The sequence below is a fragment of the Arvicanthis niloticus genome, chromosome 20 (genome assembly GCF_011762505.2).
Source record: "Arvicanthis niloticus isolate mArvNil1 chromosome 20, mArvNil1.pat.X, whole genome shotgun sequence".
NCBI classification, from domain to species: domain Eukaryota; kingdom Metazoa; phylum Chordata; class Mammalia; order Rodentia; family Muridae; genus Arvicanthis; species Arvicanthis niloticus.
The window spans coordinates 48,522,364-48,540,377 of NC_047677.1; the positions used below are offsets into that span (position 1 = coordinate 48,522,364).

At 51.3% G+C, this 18,014-nt stretch overlaps 2 protein-coding genes and 1 long non-coding RNA gene across 5 annotated transcripts; 2 read left to right on the plus strand and 1 right to left on the minus strand.

Moving 5' to 3' along the window:
• The first annotated feature begins 81 nt into the window (after positions 1-81).
• On the plus strand, positions 82-3,240 carry Psmb8 (proteasome 20S subunit beta 8). Its single transcript, XM_034524263.2, has 6 exons — positions 82-352; positions 1,028-1,175; positions 1,338-1,449; positions 1,845-1,974; positions 2,444-2,648; positions 2,948-3,240. Exons 1-6 carry the CDS (start codon positions 206-208, stop codon positions 3,034-3,036), a joined length of 831 nt encoding a protein of 276 aa, XP_034380154.1. The 5' UTR covers positions 82-205; the 3' UTR covers positions 3,037-3,240.
• LOC143435200 (uncharacterized) lies at positions 2,512-4,059 on the minus strand. Its single transcript, XR_013105286.1, has 2 exons — positions 3,937-4,059; positions 2,512-3,564 (listed from the first exon to the last, which is right to left on the minus strand). It is a non-coding gene; the product is annotated as an uncharacterized LOC143435200 (long non-coding RNA).
• A 647-nt stretch (positions 4,060-4,706) lies between these two features.
• Tap2 (transporter 2, ATP binding cassette subfamily B member) lies at positions 4,707-18,014 on the plus strand. Of its 3 annotated transcripts, none has more exons than XM_034524643.2 (12): positions 4,707-5,009; positions 5,718-6,218; positions 6,305-6,419; positions 9,318-9,448; positions 9,668-9,873; positions 13,459-13,656; positions 13,804-13,932; positions 15,611-15,799; positions 15,915-16,088; positions 16,238-16,397; positions 16,835-16,971; positions 17,591-18,014. In XM_034524643.2, exons 2-12 carry the CDS (start codon positions 5,726-5,728, stop codon positions 17,768-17,770), a joined length of 2,112 nt encoding a protein of 703 aa, XP_034380534.1. In that variant the 5' UTR covers positions 4,707-5,009; positions 5,718-5,725; the 3' UTR covers positions 17,771-18,014. The 3 variants fall into 3 exon arrangements, with proteins under 3 accessions (XP_034380534.1, XP_034380535.1, XP_034380536.1); XM_034524644.2 differs by lacking the exon at positions 4,707-5,009 and adding an exon at positions 5,268-5,403; XM_034524645.2 differs by lacking the exon at positions 4,707-5,009 and adding an exon at positions 5,550-5,622.

An 18,014-nucleotide genomic window follows, 5' to 3' on the forward strand; every position in this document is an offset into this window, starting at 1 on the left:
AACCCATTCTCTAGCTGGTTTCACCGACATGGCAGCAGGAAAACTCATCCCCAACACATTTTTTTAGTTCAGACACCCATTGACTGGGCTCTGCTTGGAAAGGGCAGGGGATGGGGGTGGGGGACTGGTTCCCTCCCCTTGGTACTGTGGCTTTCGCTTTCACTTCCTCGTCGGAGAGTCGACGGACCTCCCGGGCTACGTGGTCATGGCGTTACTGGATCTGTGCGGTGCTGCTCGGGGGCAGCGGCCCGGGTGGGCTGCCCCGGATGCGGGAAGCGAGTGTCGCTCGGACCCGGGACACTACAGTTTCTCTGTGCAAGCTCCGGAGCTCGCAGTTCCCCGGGGAATGCAGGTGAGGACTGTAGGCGTTCTTGAGAGATGCAGTGGGTAGGTGGTGGCACAGAGAAAGAAGTGTCTGCCTGGGTCTGAGGAGGTGAGGAAGCCTGGAGGGGCTGTCCCAGAGAACAGCATCCAGGCTAGCCCTGAAGAACCAACGTGGAGATTAAGGCACGGGAAGGCGGGAGGGAGGGAGGAGGAGAGAAAAGGGTGGGGGAGGGACAGAAGGAGAGAGAGAGACTGAGAAGATGGTTGGTGCTCATCCCAAGACACCATGCACAAATCACTGTGGCTTCACAGACCCACCACTAACTACTACAGGGTCTGTACAGTTGTCTTGGAAGACCTATGAGCTTGAGTGGCTAACCTGGCCTCGGCAACATGTCCTGAGTGTTCTAGGACACGCTAGGTGGCCTAGGTCTCAAGCCCCTCGACTGTAAAATGAGAATAAGTTATTAAAATGTGCTTTCCGAGAACTGAAGGAGCCACAGATCAGGAAACACCTTGAAGCCGGCTACCATGACCTTTGTCCCCATGTGCTGGAAAGCGGAACGCTGGTGGGCGTAAATCCTGCGTTTCCCTCTTCGGAGCTATTGACATCTAGAGTCTGCAGACCCCTCCTCCTCCTCACCCTGAAACCCTGCAGGAAACTCCTAGTACTGAGGCCTCCTCTGCCTCTTGCCTCTCTTAGCCCACTGCGTTCCTGAGGTCCTTCGGTAGTGACCAGGAAAGGAATGTTCAGATTGAGATGGCCCACGGCACAACCACACTAGCCTTCAAGTTCCAGCATGGCGTCATCGTGGCTGTGGACTCCAGAGCCACCGCAGGGAGTTACATTGGTGAGTATGTGTGCTCCAGTGGCCAGCCTCTGTTGGAGATGTTCTCCCAGTAGAGCGGAAGGCCTGCACTGAATTTCCGACAGAGAGGACCTTGAGTTAGAGAACATGGGGGGAAGGGGTGTGGAGCTGTGGCTCATTTCTTTGATCTCAAAACTCTTCCAGACACCATAAGGATGAACAAGGTGATCGAGATTAACCCTTACCTGCTTGGCACCATGTCTGGTTGTGCAGCCGACTGTCAGTACTGGGAGAGGCTCTTGGCTAAGGAATGCAGGTGAGTGGATTTTATCATCTCATTGGTTCAACCTCCCTCCGTGTCCCAGGTCACTTACACACACCCGGTGGGTGATCCATTTTAGTGATCATAAGTTGTTTTTTTTTTTTTTTTTTTTAATGCCTTTGAGTGATTAAAAATCCCCGAAATCTTAGCCTATGTCCCTGCTTTTAAGCCAGATAACCTGGCTATTATTTAACCAGCAGGATGGTGTCATTTACTAGGCTTTTAAAATGTTGTTCAGAGATTTTAAAATTCCAAATCTCTCCTTTATTCTTACACCACACAAGTTCATACCTTCGAAACACTCATCTCTCCAGTCCCTTCTCCCTCATTCTGTGGGAAAAAAACGAACGCTTGCCTGCCTCCGCTGAGGCCTCCTTTCTCCTCCGCAGGCTGTACTATCTGAGGAATGGAGAACGGATCTCCGTGTCTGCAGCCTCCAAGCTGCTGTCCAATATGATGCTTCAGTACCGGGGTATGGGCCTCTCCATGGGCAGCATGATCTGCGGCTGGGACAAGAAGGTAGGTAGCCTGTTCCTGTGCTCCCCATCTGGGTGAGAGGTCGTTGAACCCTCCCCTCCCCCATGTTTGGTCCAGGTTTTGATGTTTACCAAAGTGTGCTGCCTTTTTTTTTTTTTTTTTTTTTAAATAAACACACTGTTACATTTTTTTTTTAAATTTATTTACTTCATGTATATGAATACACTGTAGCTGTCTTCAGACACACCAGAAGAGGGCATTGGATCCCATTATAGATGGTTGTGAGCCACCATGTGGTTGCTGGGAATTGAACTCAGGACCTCTGGAAGAGCAGTCAGTGCTCTTAACCACTGAGCCACCTCTCCAGCCCCCTAAAGGGTGCTCAAATGAAACTCAAATGTTTCTATGATGGTATCACTATGTTGCCTGCTCTCCACAAGTCACACTTGTGTTTTTCTATAATCAATAAACTATTTCCAAGTTCAACTTGGGATGGCTTCCCATCTTCTAGGGACCAGGACTTTACTACGTAGATGACAGAGGGACTCGGCTCTCGGGACAGATGTTTTCCACTGGCAGCGGGAACACGTACGCCTACGGGGTGATGGACAGTGGTTACCGGCAGGACCTCAGTCCTGAAGAGGCCTACGACCTTGCCCGAAGAGCTATTGTTTACGCTACCCACAGAGATAACTATTCTGGAGGAGTTGTCAACAGTAAGAGACCAGTGCTCCCCCAGGACCTGGGAGAAGGGGAGAGCTTAGATTGGGAGACTCAGGGGAGAGGAGTGGAGATTGCCAGGCCTGAGCACACTGAAGTCCCAGACAAAGTTTTCAGCTCCTGTGTGTGTGTGTGTGTGTGTGTGTGTGTGTGTGTGTGTGTGGTGGGGTTGGGGTGTGTGGGGTGTGTGAGCGCTCAATGCTTGTGTAAGCTGCTGCTGTTTATGCCATACTACCGTGGCAGAGACTTACTGAAGAAAGGCCTGATGCCATGTTTTTTTCTCAATCACCCACAGTGTACCACATGAAGGAAGACGGTTGGGTGAAAGTGGAGAGTTCTGATGTCAGTGATCTGCTGCACAAGTACCGAGACACCACTCAGTGATGGCTGCTGGCCAGGCCTCCCCTGGCACTGGCCGCACTGGCTGACAGACTCAGGGACCTGGGTCTACTTCAGTCTTAGAAGAAAAAAGGGCCCAACCAGGGCTGGAGAGAAAGCTCTGAGGCTATGGAGACAGCCGTGTTTACCCTCTCACTCAACACCATATTTTCGGATACCTTCTAAGTACAATAAAAGAAAAGACGGTTATACATGCCTCTGTGTTGTGGCTGAATGGGGCCAGGATGTGGGGTCCTTTGGAGGGAGGGCTAGGGAGCAAACAGGAAATCAGACGTCTTCCATTGGGAAGATGTTCACCAGGTTCTTCCTGGACACCCCTCAGCTGCATCTCTCGGGGCGGATGGTCGTTTTTCTCTTTGGAAACTCGTTTTTCAGTTCCATTTGGCCCACAGCCCTTCCTCAAGTTTCCTGGTCTCGGGACTCCGGCATGGCCCCTCGTGTATGTTTTGGGGTGGCCGGGAGGACGTTGTGATGACAGTGAGCGTGGAAAGCTCGGGCAGCACCTTTGTGACACTGGATAGTGAATGTAACAGCGAGCTGAGGTTCAGTTTCATCGTCTTTCAACTTTGGCTACAAGGGGTGAACGCCATGAAGAGGAATGGGGGCGGGGAGAGCAGAGGAGAAAGTGAAAGAATAAAGGGAACCCCTAAGCCTTGTGTAAGTGTAGGAGCAGTTGGGACAGGAGAGGTCAGGGCAGGAGTGCTCGGGTGCAGGAGTGCTCAAAAACCAGGTCAGGGGTTAGAGGACTCTGAGAGCCAGAACAGCCAGATGGGAGCGGTCTCCAGCAGGGGCGGTCCGAAGCCCGGAGCAGATAGGCGTAGCCATGTAGCAGGACCTACTTTGATGCCACTGCCACCCCCAACATTTAAATTTCAAGTGACTCACGGGTAGTCACTCAGGCATTTATAAGGGGTTTTTTCCTTGATAGGGAGTTTCAGCCCGTCCAATCGCTTCTGCTGTGGCGCTCTGGCGGAGAGGCGTGGTGATGAGCAGCAAAGACACTGTATTTTCATCTCTGAGAATGGAACCTGGCGCCTCACCATGTTCTGTGAGGGCTCTTCCCTTAAGCCCAGAGGGGTGATTTCTGGGCTCTGGGGAGGAGGTCGGGTAGGACTATTCCCCGTGGATGGTGTTAGCCTACAGCCCCCCCCCCCCTACCTCACAAGCTGCAGGCTCTGGCACTGACCCAGGATCCTCACCGCAGGTGTGGTGTGTTGGGAAGAAAGTCTGAGGACAAAAGGCCAGAGCCTTCTGGGTTCAAAATCTATGAAGATGAACCTTGGGCCTGGTGAGAGGAGCTGAGGCCTTCGTGTAAGCCCTCGTTTTACCTCAGACCCCAATTCTTGAGCTTGCCTGGGGAAAAAAAAAACCTTAACCGTCTCTTCTCTCTCCCCTCCTTCCTTCCCTCATCTCCCTCTTTTTTTCCAAAGTGATTCGAGGTGGGACTCCTGTGTGGTCCGCTGACTGGGAGGGGACCTAAAGTCACTCCCTCCTCCATTTTCGTCCCTCCCCACCCCCTCCCTACATGACCATTCTCTTCCTTCCGCCTTCGCCCTTCTTCAAACTTACTGGACAGCGAACCTTGGGCTCAGGCAATTTGTCTCTATCTCTAAACTATATTCCCAGTTAAATGGGCGCTTCTTAAAATATGCTCGGAGGTCGGAGAAATGCAGTCCCCCCCCCCCTTTTGAAGCATCTCAGACCCTCAGAGTTTTGCTAGTAGCGGCCTCAGAGGGCGAGCCTCCTTGGGGACCTGGGGCGCTCACCCCACCCGCAGATTGACAGGCGCCATCTGCTGGCGGCTGTGCGCAGCACCGCGACCACAGCAGTGAAGTGAAAGCGAAAGCCGCGGGACCCGGGCGCGCTCACTGCGAGGGCGTCGCTGCGCACCCAGGAGATCCAATTTGGGAAGAAGCAGGTTTTAGAAGCTCTCCTGAGCTGCCGCTCCGCAGCCGCTGGTGAGTTCTTTGGACTAGAACCCGAGCGTTAGCAGGAGTGCGGTCCATTCCCAAATCCTTGGTGTCCCCATCTCGCTCCCCACTCCTCCTCCTCTATCGTGGGTCTTCTCTTCTGACGCTCACTCCCTGCCCCGAGTCCTCTGCTCCGCTCCCCTGCCCCACCCAATGTCTCAGGTCCCCTGCCCCTCACCCCTTGCCCAAGTTCCTCTGCTCCATTCCTTTGCCCTGCGTCCCCGGTCTTCTGGCAGGCGCCGCCCCGCCCAGTGCCTCTGTTCGGAACCTCCTACCCCAAGCTAGCTCTCTAGTTCCTGCCCCAGCCCTCTCTGGCTACCGAACTCACTCACATCCCGCCCCTGCACCGGGTCTCCTGGCTCTAAGGACCGGGGAATAGGGGGTGTGTGTGTGTCTGGGGATTGAGTCTTCTTGGCTAACACCAACAAGCTTCCGAGAGACAGACGCGGTGGCAGCGGACCGCCTCCCCCCCTCCCCCCCCCCCCCCCCCCCCCCCGTGGTGTTTGTGTCTGTGTTAGAATAGTGCGGCCTTCCCTGCTCCTTCAGACAGGCAGCATGGCATTAATCCTAGGGAAGACTTGACTAGGAGGGGACCTTTCCGGTGAACAAGAAGCCTCAGTGTGGTGGATTTGGGGCAGGAGGCCGGTGACCAGGGTTGGAACTCCACAGCCCTAATCTCTCTCTTTCTTTCCGCAGACCCCACCATGGCGCTGTCCTACCTGAGGCCCTGGGCCTCTCTGCTGCTGGCAGACATAGCTTTACTTGGGTTGCTACAAGGATCTCTGGGAAATCTGCTTCCCCGGGGGCTGCCAGGACTATGGCTGGAGGGTACCCTGCGACTTGGAGTGTTGTGGGGACTGTTAAAGGTGGGAGGGCTGCTGGGACTTGTGGGGACACTTCTGCCCTTGCTCTGCCTGGCCACCCCCCTGTTTTTCTCGCTGAGAGCCCTGGTGGGAGGCACCGTGGGCACCTCAGCTGTCAGAGTGGCTTCTGCCTCTTGGGGCTGGCTGCTGGCTGGCTATGGGGCCGCCGCGCTGAGCCGGGCCGTGTGGGCTGTGCTGAGCCCTGCTGGAGCCCAGGAGAAGGAACCAGGCCAGGAGAACAACAGAACACTCATGATGCGGTTGTTGAAGCTGTCCAGGCCGGACCTGCCTTTCCTCATAGCTGCCTTCTTCTTCCTTGTGGTGGCTGTGCTGGGTGAGAAGGGGACAGACCGCTGTGAGAGGGAGGTGGGAGAAGGACCTGGCCAGGGCGCAGCCTCCTTATCTTTCTTGCTCTTTCAGGGGAGACGTTAATCCCTCATTATTCGGGTCGTGTGATTGACATCCTGGGAGGTGATTTCGACCCCGACGCCTTTGCGAGTGCCATCTTTTTCATGTGCCTGTTCTCGGTTGGGAGGTGAGAGATGACTGACTTCGGGTCCCTGTAGTAGAGACACGACTGGACAGGGGCCCTCCATTCTCACTTTATTTTGCATAAGGCACAAATTACGTACTGTAAAGAACATTGTAGTGTTCTGCCTGCATGTACACCTGCAAGCCAGAAGAGGGCATCAGATCCCAGTAAAGATGGCCATGAGCCACCAGGCGGTCGCTGGGAATTGAACTCAGAACCTTTAGGAAGAGCAGCCGGCACTCTTAACGCCCGAGTCATCTCTCCAGTCTGCCTTTGACTCTTTTTATACAGACCCAGGAGCCTGCAGTCTCAAGTAAACAAATAAAAAGGGGCTGTTTGGCTGGGCTTTGACTAGGATGAGAAGACCCAGGTACAGGGGGAGGGTGCAGTCTCAGTGTAGTCTCTCTCTCTCTCTCTCTCTCTCTCTCTCTCTCTCTCTCTCTCTCTCTCTCTCTCTCTCTCTCTCTCTGTGTGTGTGTGTGTGTTTCTGTCTCTCTCCCTAGTCCTTCATTACACCTCCATTCTGGTTTTGCTGGTTTGGTTTTGTTTTCTCTTGTGAACTTATTATAGGTCAATTCCTCGCTCTCCCCGCTCTCCTGTCTCAGGTTTGGTTTCTCTTCGGTATCTCTGTAGTTTTGGCGATTGTGGTTCACACTGATCTTTCTGCAATCAGCATCTGTGAACCTCCCTTCTACCTTCAGATCTACTCTGTCTTCTTTGGAGCATTTTCCTGTTGTGTGGCCGGTTCTCAGGAAAATCCTGTTCTAAACTATTGCGCTCTGTCTTTCTGTTGTGGATGAGGGTGGGCATATGCACTAGAGGTCCGAGGGCAGCTTGCTGGAGTCAGCTCTGTCCTTCTAGTGTGTGGGGTGCAGAGATGGAACTCAGTCAGCACCAGGCATGGTGGCAAGCGCCTTTATCACCTGAGATGGCCTACACGGTGCATTTTGATTTCTTAAAAATATTCCTCCTTCTGCACTAACTCAGGTCATCATGGTGGGTGATTCCCAGATACGGTTTCACACTTAGCTCTGTTTTATAAACCCAGTTGTTTCAGGGACACTGCTGCCGGTTAGGGACCCTCACCTCCACATTGTGTGCTCAGAACCTCACTGAATCACACTCCCTCTTGGTCCTTCCTAAAGATGGCCCTCTTCCTGTTCCCATCCGCAAACCAAACTTCAGTACCACACTCTGGGTCTCAGCCTCACGCCCAGGCGGCATCCTGCTGTCTCTTGCTTTCAGAACTGCCTCTCCTGGTTTAGGGAGCTAGCTCAGTGAATTACGTGCTTACTGTGCAAACACGGTGACTTGGGGGCACTGTGAGTCTCAGGGTGTGGGGTGAACACAGGTGGATCTCATGGCGATGGTGCATGGCACTATCTCTCAGTGGGAGACTCAGTCTTCAAGAAATAAGGTGGAGGGTGATCTAGGAAGGCAGCTGATGTTAACCTTTGAACACACCACACATGTACACACTCACACACATAAACACATGCACACATATGCACACACATGCACACACACATGCACATACGTGTACACACACACACACATGCTCACACACAGAGCTGTACACCTGGATGTTCATGTGCACCCTCATGCAAACCACACACACACACACACACACACTCACACACACTCACACACACTCACACTCACACACTCACACACACACCCCCACACACACACTCACACACATACACACTCACACACACTCACACACACTCACACACACACACTCACACACACTCACACACACTCACACACTCACACACCACATTTCTTCCATCAGTGGCTTCTTTTCGTTCTTACTGTGTTACCCAGAGCCCACCATTTCATGTCTGCTTATCCAATATGGTAACCGAATTTGCATTTGAAACTCATAGTTTGTAAAACACCTGCTTTTATGCATTTAGAAAACACTTCTTTAAGTTTTTATTGTAAGAATCTGGCTGATTTAAGAGGCTCCCCCAAGGATGAAAGATGAGATTGGTGACTTGTTGGGGTCCACACTAGCCCCACGTTGGGGCGGCCAAAAACGTCGCAGCCCAGGCAAAATGTTGAGGCCCGGGCCAACCCACGTTTGGGCGGCCACTGTATCCCGGCCCAAGCTGCCACTCTGGTCTGCCGGTTGGGGTTCAGCAAGAGCGAGAGTGAGGACGAACTCGAAGAATGGAGACCAGACAGGGTGTGAGTCAATCCCGTTTATTCTTCAGTCTCTCTTCCTCTAAGTGTCTCCTTCTCTGTCTCCTCTGTCTGCTGTGTCTGATTCTGTCTGGAGCCAAGTGTCTTCTACCTAATGTCTGATGTGTCTGATTCTCTGATCTCAGTCTGATTCTGATTTGTTCTGTCTCTGCCTTTTATATGTCTCACTTCTAAGCCACGCCTCTAAGTTACACCTTTAATCATGCCCTTAGGTCTTGTCTCTAAATCTGATCTCTAGGTCACTCTTAAGTCACACACTTTTAATCTCACACACCCAAGGTATCTAAACCAAGATTATCAGAGTGTGCTCAGCTGTTGCAGGCTATTGTGATCCAAGTCTCATGTCAGGGTATATGGCTCAAGATGGCTGCAAAGCTGATAGCCGCTTTCTGCTAAAAGTCGGCCCCCAACAGTGACTGGGGGTGTCCACAGAATGGGAGGGAGGGACTTACTGCTGCTTCCTTTGGTCACCTGGCCGGTGACCTTGAGCACATGGGGACTTTCATGAGGGTTGTGAGACTGATCCCACACCTAGCTCCCGCGTCTGCCCTTCCTGATTGGTTATTTGTATGTTCTCACCGCTCTCTCTTTTCCCTCTTTACTCTTGCTGACTTGCCCCATCTCTTCCCCTTCCCTCCATCTCTCTCTCCACCTTGCCCTTCCTTTGCCTGTCCCCCTCCGCCCCACCCCCAGCTCCCTCTCTGCAGGCTGCCGAGGAGGCTCCTTTGTCTTCACCATGTCCAGGATCAACCTGCGGATACGAGAGCAGCTTTTCTCATCTCTGCTGCGCCAAGACCTTGGGTTCTTCCAGGAGACCAAGACAGGTGAACCTGGCATCTGGATCCTCTGGCCTTTCCTGGAGTGCTCAGTTACTTTCCTGTCTGCTTCCCTGCTGGAGCCTGGCAGTTTTCTTTTAGAACAGGGTAGAGGTCTAGCCCAGTCTTTTTGTAAAGGATGAGGGGATGAGTCGGCAAGAAGACCCAGAGGGAGTTTTTGGGTTTCTGCAGTGCTTGTGTTTCCATCATCCTCTCTGTCCTCCTCAGGGGAACTGAACTCACGGCTGAGTTCCGACACCTCCCTGATGAGCCGCTGGCTCCCTTTCAATGCCAATATCTTACTGCGGAGCCTGGTGAAGGTGGTGGGGCTCTACTTCTTCATGCTCCAGGTGTCACCTCGACTTACCTTCCTCTCCCTGCTGGACCTGCCCCTCACAATAGCAGCTGAGAAGGTGTACAACCCCCGCCATCAGGTATGCATGCATGTCACAGTGCCCTGAGAGAAGGCTGATTTCCACCTGCAGATCTGAGGATGAGAGATAGATAGGTAGGCAGACAGACAGACAGACACATAAATAAGTAGATAGGTATGTAGGTAAATGGATAGATGGATGGATAGGTAGGTAGATAGCTAGAGAGACAGGCAGACAGACACATAAATAAGTAGATAGGTATGTAGGTAGATAGATAGATGGATAGGTAGGTAGATAGCTTGAGAGACAGACAGACAGACAGACAGACAAATAAGTAGGTAGGTAGGTAGATAGATGGATGGATGGATGGATAGATAGATAGATAGATAGATAGATGGATGGATGGGTAGACAGACAGATAAATAAATACATAGGTAGACAGACAGATAAATAAGTAGATAGGTAGATAGACAGATAGATGGATAAACAGATCAATAGACAGATAAATAGGTAGACAGACAGACAGAACACCTCTTTTCAGCACCTACAGTTTATCACAAGCTTACACCACATTTCCTTAGCTCAGTCATTCACTGATGGACATTTGAGTTGAGGAGGTTGGTGGCCCACTGGATCTGTAAGCAGAAGTGATTTATGTGCTAGCTGTGTCGGAGAGGCAGGTGAGTGAGGCGAGCGAGGCATCGTTCTGCCTTCTCATGAGCTTCTCGGACTCTGTCTGTGCCCTTCCCACAGACAACTGTGAATCAGAGTGAAGGGAATCTTCGGTGGTTTACACTCAGTTATTTGTTTTTATTTTATGTGTGTGGGTGTTTGCTTGCTTGCATGTATGTCATCTGTGTGCAGTGCCTGAGGAGGCCAGAAGAGGGCGCTGGATCCCCTGGAACCGAGTTACAGACAGTTGTGAGCCACCACGTGGGTGCCTGGAGTGGAACCCAGGTCCTCTGGAAGAGCAGCCAGTGTTCTTACCCACTGAGGCACCTCTCCAGCCCTAGAACGTTTCCCCTTTACCCTCAGCATACATAACTGTGTGTGTGTGTGTGTGTGTGTGTGTGTGTCCTGAGACTGAAAGTTAGTTCCACCTCCTCTTGTAGTAAAACACACAGATGTGAAATTCACCGTATTGCTCACTTTGGGCCACAGTTGCAAGCACAAGCCTTCTGATTTCCCCACATTTCCCCCCAAACTTATTGTCATTTTATTTTATTTTTTAATTTGAATAAAAGCCACTATCCCCTGCAACACGATCTGGTGCAGTGGGTTATCGTGGCTTCTATGTGCATTTTCTAACCATTAATGATGTTACGTGCATTTCATGTGCTTGTGGGACATTTGGCACATGTCCACCACCAATGCCTTTGGTTACTCTTTGGCCCTTTGGCTAAGAGAAATTCTTTTGCCCATTTTTTTTTTAAAGTTGTGTTTTTAAAAGATATCCTATATGTTTTTAAAACTATATTTTAAAAATGTATTCTGGATCATATATCCAGATGTTAGTTGACATGCTGGGGACAGCATGGGTAGGCTAGTGACACACGGGCTCTGAAGGAATTCACCAAGACAGAAAAAGGCATCAGGAGATGGCTGATTAGCAACACTGAATATGGCTGCAGCACCGAGTATGGCTGCAGCACCGAGTATGACTGCAGCACCGAGTATGGCTGCAGCAGAGACAGCAGAGAAGCAGCACGGGGAATTCCGAGGGGCTGCTGTGATGGGGGTGTTTCTGCACGCACAGTCAGGCTGCGTTCAGTGTCACAGTGTCCTAGAATCGTTAGTTTGTGGTTATTTCGGCCTTGAGACACCGGCAGACTCACTACAAGTCAAACGGCTCAACCCAGAACAGGGGACTTAAGATGGCACCCACACTTTGCAGCTGGGACTTGTGGTTAACTCTGAGCAGATAACGGTTATGCTCGGAGGCAAAGGCTCTGCCAAGCCCAGCCTTCCTGAGGCAACACAGTCTTGTGTGAAATTGGGGTGACTCAGGTCAGCTGCCATCCTGAAACAGCAGCTGCTTTAGCTGATGTGTGATTTACAAAGATGGCCATGGCCTTGATAGCTTTTTCACTGTGGACAGGGTCCTATATGCATGTGGACAGGGTCCTATATGCGTGTGGACAGGGTCCTATGCTGCATGTGGACAGGGTCCTATATGCATGTGGACAGGGTCCTATGCTGCATGTGGACAGGGTCCTATATGCGTGTGGACAGGGTCCTATATGCATGTGGACAGGGTCCTATATGCATGTGGACAGGGTCCTATATGCATGTGGACAGGGTTTTATATGCATGTGGACAGGGTCCTATATGCATGTGGACAAGGTCCTATGCTGCATGTGGACAGGGTCCTATATGCGTGTGGACAGGGTCCTATATGCGTGTGGACAGGGTCCTATATGCGTGTGGACAGGGTCCTATATGCGTGTTGTCAGGGTCCTATATGCGTGTGGTCAGGGTCCTATATGCGTGTGGACAGGGTCCTATATGCGTGTGGACAAGGTCCTATATGCGTGTTGTCAGGGTCCTATATGCGTGTTGTCAGGGTCCTATATGCGTGTGGACAGGGTCCTATATGCGTGTGGACAGGGTCCTATATGTGTGTGGACAGGGTCCTGTCTGTCTTTGTTGCCTGCACTTTTGGTGTCCAATCCAAGATTTCATTGTTAAATCTAGTTAATTGGGGCTGGAGAGATGGCTCAGTGGTTCAGAGCCCTTATTGGTCTTGCTGAGGACTGGTATTTGGCTCCCAGCACCCATAGGCCAGCTATCCGGTGGCCTTTTCTGGACTCAGAGGCACCTGCACTCATGTACACACACACACACACACACACACACACACACACACACACACACACACAAACATAAAATAAATCTTTGTAAAAAGAGTTTTTAGTTTTAATTTTTACATTTAAGTCTTTGATCCATTTTAAATTACAGTTTCACCTTTTTAAAACATAAAGATTTATTTTATTTACACGTTTATTTGTGTCTGTGTGCATGTGTGTGTTCACAGAGGCCAGAAGACAGCCCCTGATTCTCTGGAGTTGCGGTTGCAGGAGTTTGGTGTGTGTGCTGGGGATTGCACACCCTGGTCATTTGGAAGAGCCACAAGCTCTCTGAACAGCTGGACCACCCTGGCAGCCAGATCTCCATCTTTCTTAACAACTCTGTCTCTTTCCTCATCTGACATCAGGTGCAAGAATTCACTTCCAATGAAAGTTAAACAGGATAGCACATATGTCCCACAGTGCTGAACAGTGAGACCTCAGCCATGCACATTCAGTCCCTACTTCCTGTGCTCTGTGAGTGTGTGAGGTGCACACGTGTGTGTGAGGTGCACACGTACTCTTGTGAGTGTGTGGTGCAAACGTATTGAGTGTGTGTGATGCACACGTACTCTGTGTGTGTGAGGTGCATATGTACTCTGTGTGTGTGAGATACACTAGGGCAAGCACTTTACCCACAGAGCCATCTCCCCAACACCTCTTCTTCCCGTCCCCCCCCCCCCCCCCAAATATTACTTCTGGGAAGAAAGGCTCGAACAGTGAAGAGCCTGAGAGAAGTCCCCGCCTGTTTCATCCTCCCTCTTTAACTGAGTTATCCGCTGCTGTCCCCTGTTTCCAGGCATTGCTAAAGGAGATCCAGGATGCAGTAGCCAAGGCAGGGCAGGTGGTGCGCGAGGCGGTAGGGGGGCTGCAGACTGTGAGAAGCTTTGGGGCGGAGGAGCAGGAAGTTGGCCGCTACAAGGAGGCTCTGGAGAGATGTCGACAGCTGTGGTGGCGCCGAGACCTGGAAAAAGACTTGTATTTAGTCATACGGAGGGTGAGGTGGCCTGTGCAGGGCGCAGGGCGCAGGGCGCAGGGAGAGGGCCCGTGGAGGGAGGGGTGGGGAGGAGCCAGACAACAGAGGCTTTGGGGACCAGTGCTGCGCAGGGACTGGGGACTTGCTCACCTCTCTCCTTCTGTCCAGGTGATGGCCTTGGGCATGCAGGTGCTGATTCTGAACTGCGGCGTGCAGCAGATCCTGGCTGGGGAGGTCACCCGGGGCGGCCTGCTCTCCTTCCTGCTGTATCAGGAGGAAGTGGGGCACCATGTCCGGGTGAGTGAGGCGAGCTCATGGGATGCTCAGTGTTTTGATCTGGGCTTCTGGGCCATGAGCTTTATTTGTTTAACAATAACAACAACCCCCCAAAACAAAAAAACTCAAAACAACAACAACAACAAAAACCTAGTTAATTTTCTTATGGATAAATTTAAACATGCTTTAAAAAAGCCATTCTAATAAATCTTCAGATAACTTTTATCAGCTTTCAGTGATCATAACCTTAACCCAAACACCACCCCTAACCCCAGCCACAACCAAGTCTAACCCTGCTGAACTCCATTCTAAATTAACACTAACCTTAACCTTAGCTAAACAACCTAACTCTAAGTAGCCATACCCCCACGCTGACTAATCTTATCCCTAACTGCAATCTCAAACCACACTTAATCTAACCTTAATCCTAACCTATTCCAACAGCCGACGGTGTTTGATCTGCCTCCAGTTCCCTCATATTATTTTAAAACAAATTCATCATATCACAGTCTATTCTGTAGATATTTCAGTGTGTATCTCTAGAATATAGATACCTTAAGTATGCAGTCCAAGTGCTACTATCACACCTAAAAACAATGATACCTTAAGTTCATCCAGTGTACTCGGTGCTCAGAGTGCCACAGGAACACACTGTGATTGGTTGATGCTCTTCCAATCTCTGTGTTCACAGATTTAAAATTCCCACCCTGCTATTAGTTGAAGGAATGGATATTTTTTGTCCTGTGCTGTTCCCTATGGCCTGGGTTCTGTGTATTCTAATTTGTAGTATTATTTTGTAGTGTTACTCTGGTGTGTTCTTCTGACTGTTTCCTATGCACTGGTAGATGAATCTGGAAACTTTAAGATCTAGTGCTTCCCTCTTTCTAGTTATGGCTGTGTTCTTTCTCAGGGGACACAACATATCTGGCTCGCTTGGTGTTTGTCTTTGATGCTTAAAGCCTACGTTTGTTAAATTATCAGGGTTGCAAAACAGTGCCTCTCTTATAACTTGGATATATCAATCAAGAGACAATCCCATCCACTGCTGGTGTACCCAGTAGTATACTTTGATTAGAAAAGGTATTTAACTATTTCTATTTGATCACTTCAAAAACAAAAAGTTACTTTGCTTTGGGCATTGACTGTAATTTTCCCGGTTGCTTTGTTACCATCTTTCAAGAGCTGTGCCAAGCTCTCTGATGATTTCAAAGGTGAGCTGGCCATGGTGACTGCAAGATGACACCAGGCACACAGAGTGCAGAGCAGTGAGCAAAAGCTGGGATCTTGACACGCTGTGCAGACTTCATAGCTTTTCCGTTGCAAATCAGAACACAGATATTTCTTCATCTTTAAAAATCCGCCAAAGTTACTCTGGAGACAGTGGCATATGTCTGTAATCCTGTGACACTGTAACCCCGGGGAAAGATGTGACATTTGGGGTTAGCCTGGGCTAAGTAGCCAAAACTGTTTCAAATGAAGAGACAGAGCCAACCCTCCACTCCTAACTAAAACAATCATTTCAATGTTCGTTTCCTCTCTGAGTTTCATCTAAATCATTCATTACAGGGTGGAGGTTCTTTTTTTTGGGGGGGGGGGTAAGGAGCAGGTGAGGAGAGACAGCCGAGCTGAGGTCAGGGTGTGGGTGTGAGGAGCTGAGTGAGGGACCTGGCTTCCTGACGTGTCCGGTCCTGTTTTCCAGAACTTGGTATACATGTATGGTGATATGCTGAGCAACGTGGGTGCTGCCGAAAAGGTTTTTTCCTATATGGACAGAAGGCCAAATCTGCCCCAGCCTGGGACCCTGGCCCCTTCCAGGCTGGAGGGGCGCGTGGAATTCCAAGACGTCTCCTTTTCATACCCCAGTCGCCCCGAGAAGCCTGTGCTCCAGGTATCTGAGGGAGAACCCATGGGGTCTGGACCTCTTTCTGCTACAGTGGTCAGGTACCGCAGCCTGTACGTCATTTTCTCTAGGAAGCTGCCTGTAACTCTTCCTGATTTCCTAGGGCCTGACGTTCACCCTGCATCCTGGAGAGGTGACAGCGTTGGTGGGACCCAATGGGTCAGGGAAGAGCACCATAGCCGCTCTGCTGCAGAACCTGTACCAGCCCACCGGGGGCCAGGTGCTGCTGGATGGCCAGCCGCTGACGGAGTACGACCATCACTACCTGCACCGCCAGGTGGGAGGGGCGACAGAGAGAGAGGGGCAGGAGAGAGGAGCAAGCGTGAAGGGGCAGCCCCTGGGAAGGAAGGCTGGGGTCCATCCCGAGGAAGGAAGTGGAGGGACAGAAGGAGGTAACAGTTCTTTGTTCCTGTCCGCTTTGCACAGGTGGTTCTTGTGGGGCAGGAGCCTGTGCTGTTCTCCGGTTCTGTCAAGGATAATATTGCCTATGGTCTGAGGGACTGTGAGGACGCTCAAGTGATGGCAGCGGCCCAGGCGGCCTGTGCAGACGGCTTCATAGGGGAAATGGCTAATGGAATAAACACAGGTAATCACAGGTCCCCAGCCCACGCTGGCAGGGGCAGGAGAAAACGAAGCTGGGGGAGAGGTCATTTGATAAAGTGCATAAGGACCTGAGTTTGATCTCTAGAATCTATTTTTAAAAGGAAACACAAAAACAAAACAAAACAAAAATCAGACTAGGAGTAATCTCGGCCCCGCACACGCGCCCACACTCATGCACACGCACCTGCACACCGGATAATGGAACTTATTCTTGGAGTGATCCCCGTTGCTCCTCCCTCCGTTCCCACTTTTCATTCTTCTCCACTTCCAGCTCCCCCCCCCCCCCCCGCCCTTGCCAGGCTTTCCTACCTCCTGATTGGCTGACAGAAGCAGGTGGGGAACACATTGTCCTTTCCTGCGGGGAGGGGTGTTCTCTGATCACGTTTGTCTCACGAGGGGATTTTTCTCTGATTTCCTCAGAAATTGGGGAGAGAGGGGGTCAGTTAGCCGTGGGACAGAAACAACGTCTGGCCATTGCCCGGGCCCTTGTGCGGAACCCACGGGTCCTCATCCTGGATGAGGCTACCAGTGCCCTGGACGCCCAGTGTGAGCAGGCTGTGAGTACCAGCATGGAACGGCAGGGGACAGTAGAATCTAAGGGATATGTTTGCAGGGTCAAGTGCCATAGAGCTGAGCAGGACTGATGTCCCACCGACAGGGGGAATGTCTACACCTTGGCAGGGCCGTGAATTGTAACGGTTCCTTGTGTTGCTGGACCAAATACCTGACAAATGGAATTTGGAAGCTGGTTATTTTGGCTCATGGGCTGAGAGCCCAAGCCATCATGGCAGGGATGGCATGGCTGCAGGATCCTGTGGTTTTGACTCCATCTCGGTGGATGGAGAAGCCAAGAGTGGGAACACTGGCTCTCGGCTGGCTCCCTCTTTCTCTCTTTTTAAAATATGGTCCAGGACCCAGTGCATGGGGTGGTGCCCCCCACTGTTAGGGTGGATCGTTTTCCTCGGGCAGGCATTCCTCTCTGGGTTCATGAGTCAATCCTCACAGGTTGTGCTGCCTTGCCTGTGCCCTGGGCTTCCGTGGAGAAGGGCGGTTGCCTGCCCTTTGAGGCCCCCTGAACAGCCCAAACCTTCTTTAACCTGAATCACAGGGATGGCCCTGTTGCTGTGTCCTGTCCTGTTCTTTGCCTTTCTGAGTCTTGTGGTCTGTCCTCTGCAGCTACAGGCCTGGAGATTGCAGGGGGACAGGACGATACTGGTGATTGCCCACAGGCTGCACACGGTTCAGAATGCTGACCAAGTTCTGGTGCTCAAGCAGGGGCAGCTGGTGGATCATGACCAGCTCAGGGACGACCAGGATGTCTACTCTCACCTGGTACAGCAGCGGCTGGAGTCGTGAGGCCCCCAGAGACTGAGCCCCTCTCAGAACTGTGGCCAGGATCAGACCCACAGGGCCTGTGCTGGAGGCTGGGGTCAGGATAAAGATTGGGACTGTTTTGGACTTTGTGTGTTTTAGAGCCCTTGATGGGCAAGGGTCGGGGGATGGGGTGATCATTGGGTGGAGTGGGTGGTTTATGGTTCTAGAAACATTTTTTTTTGCTGAATATAAAAATAATAAATATATATAAAATACTTTTCCTTAA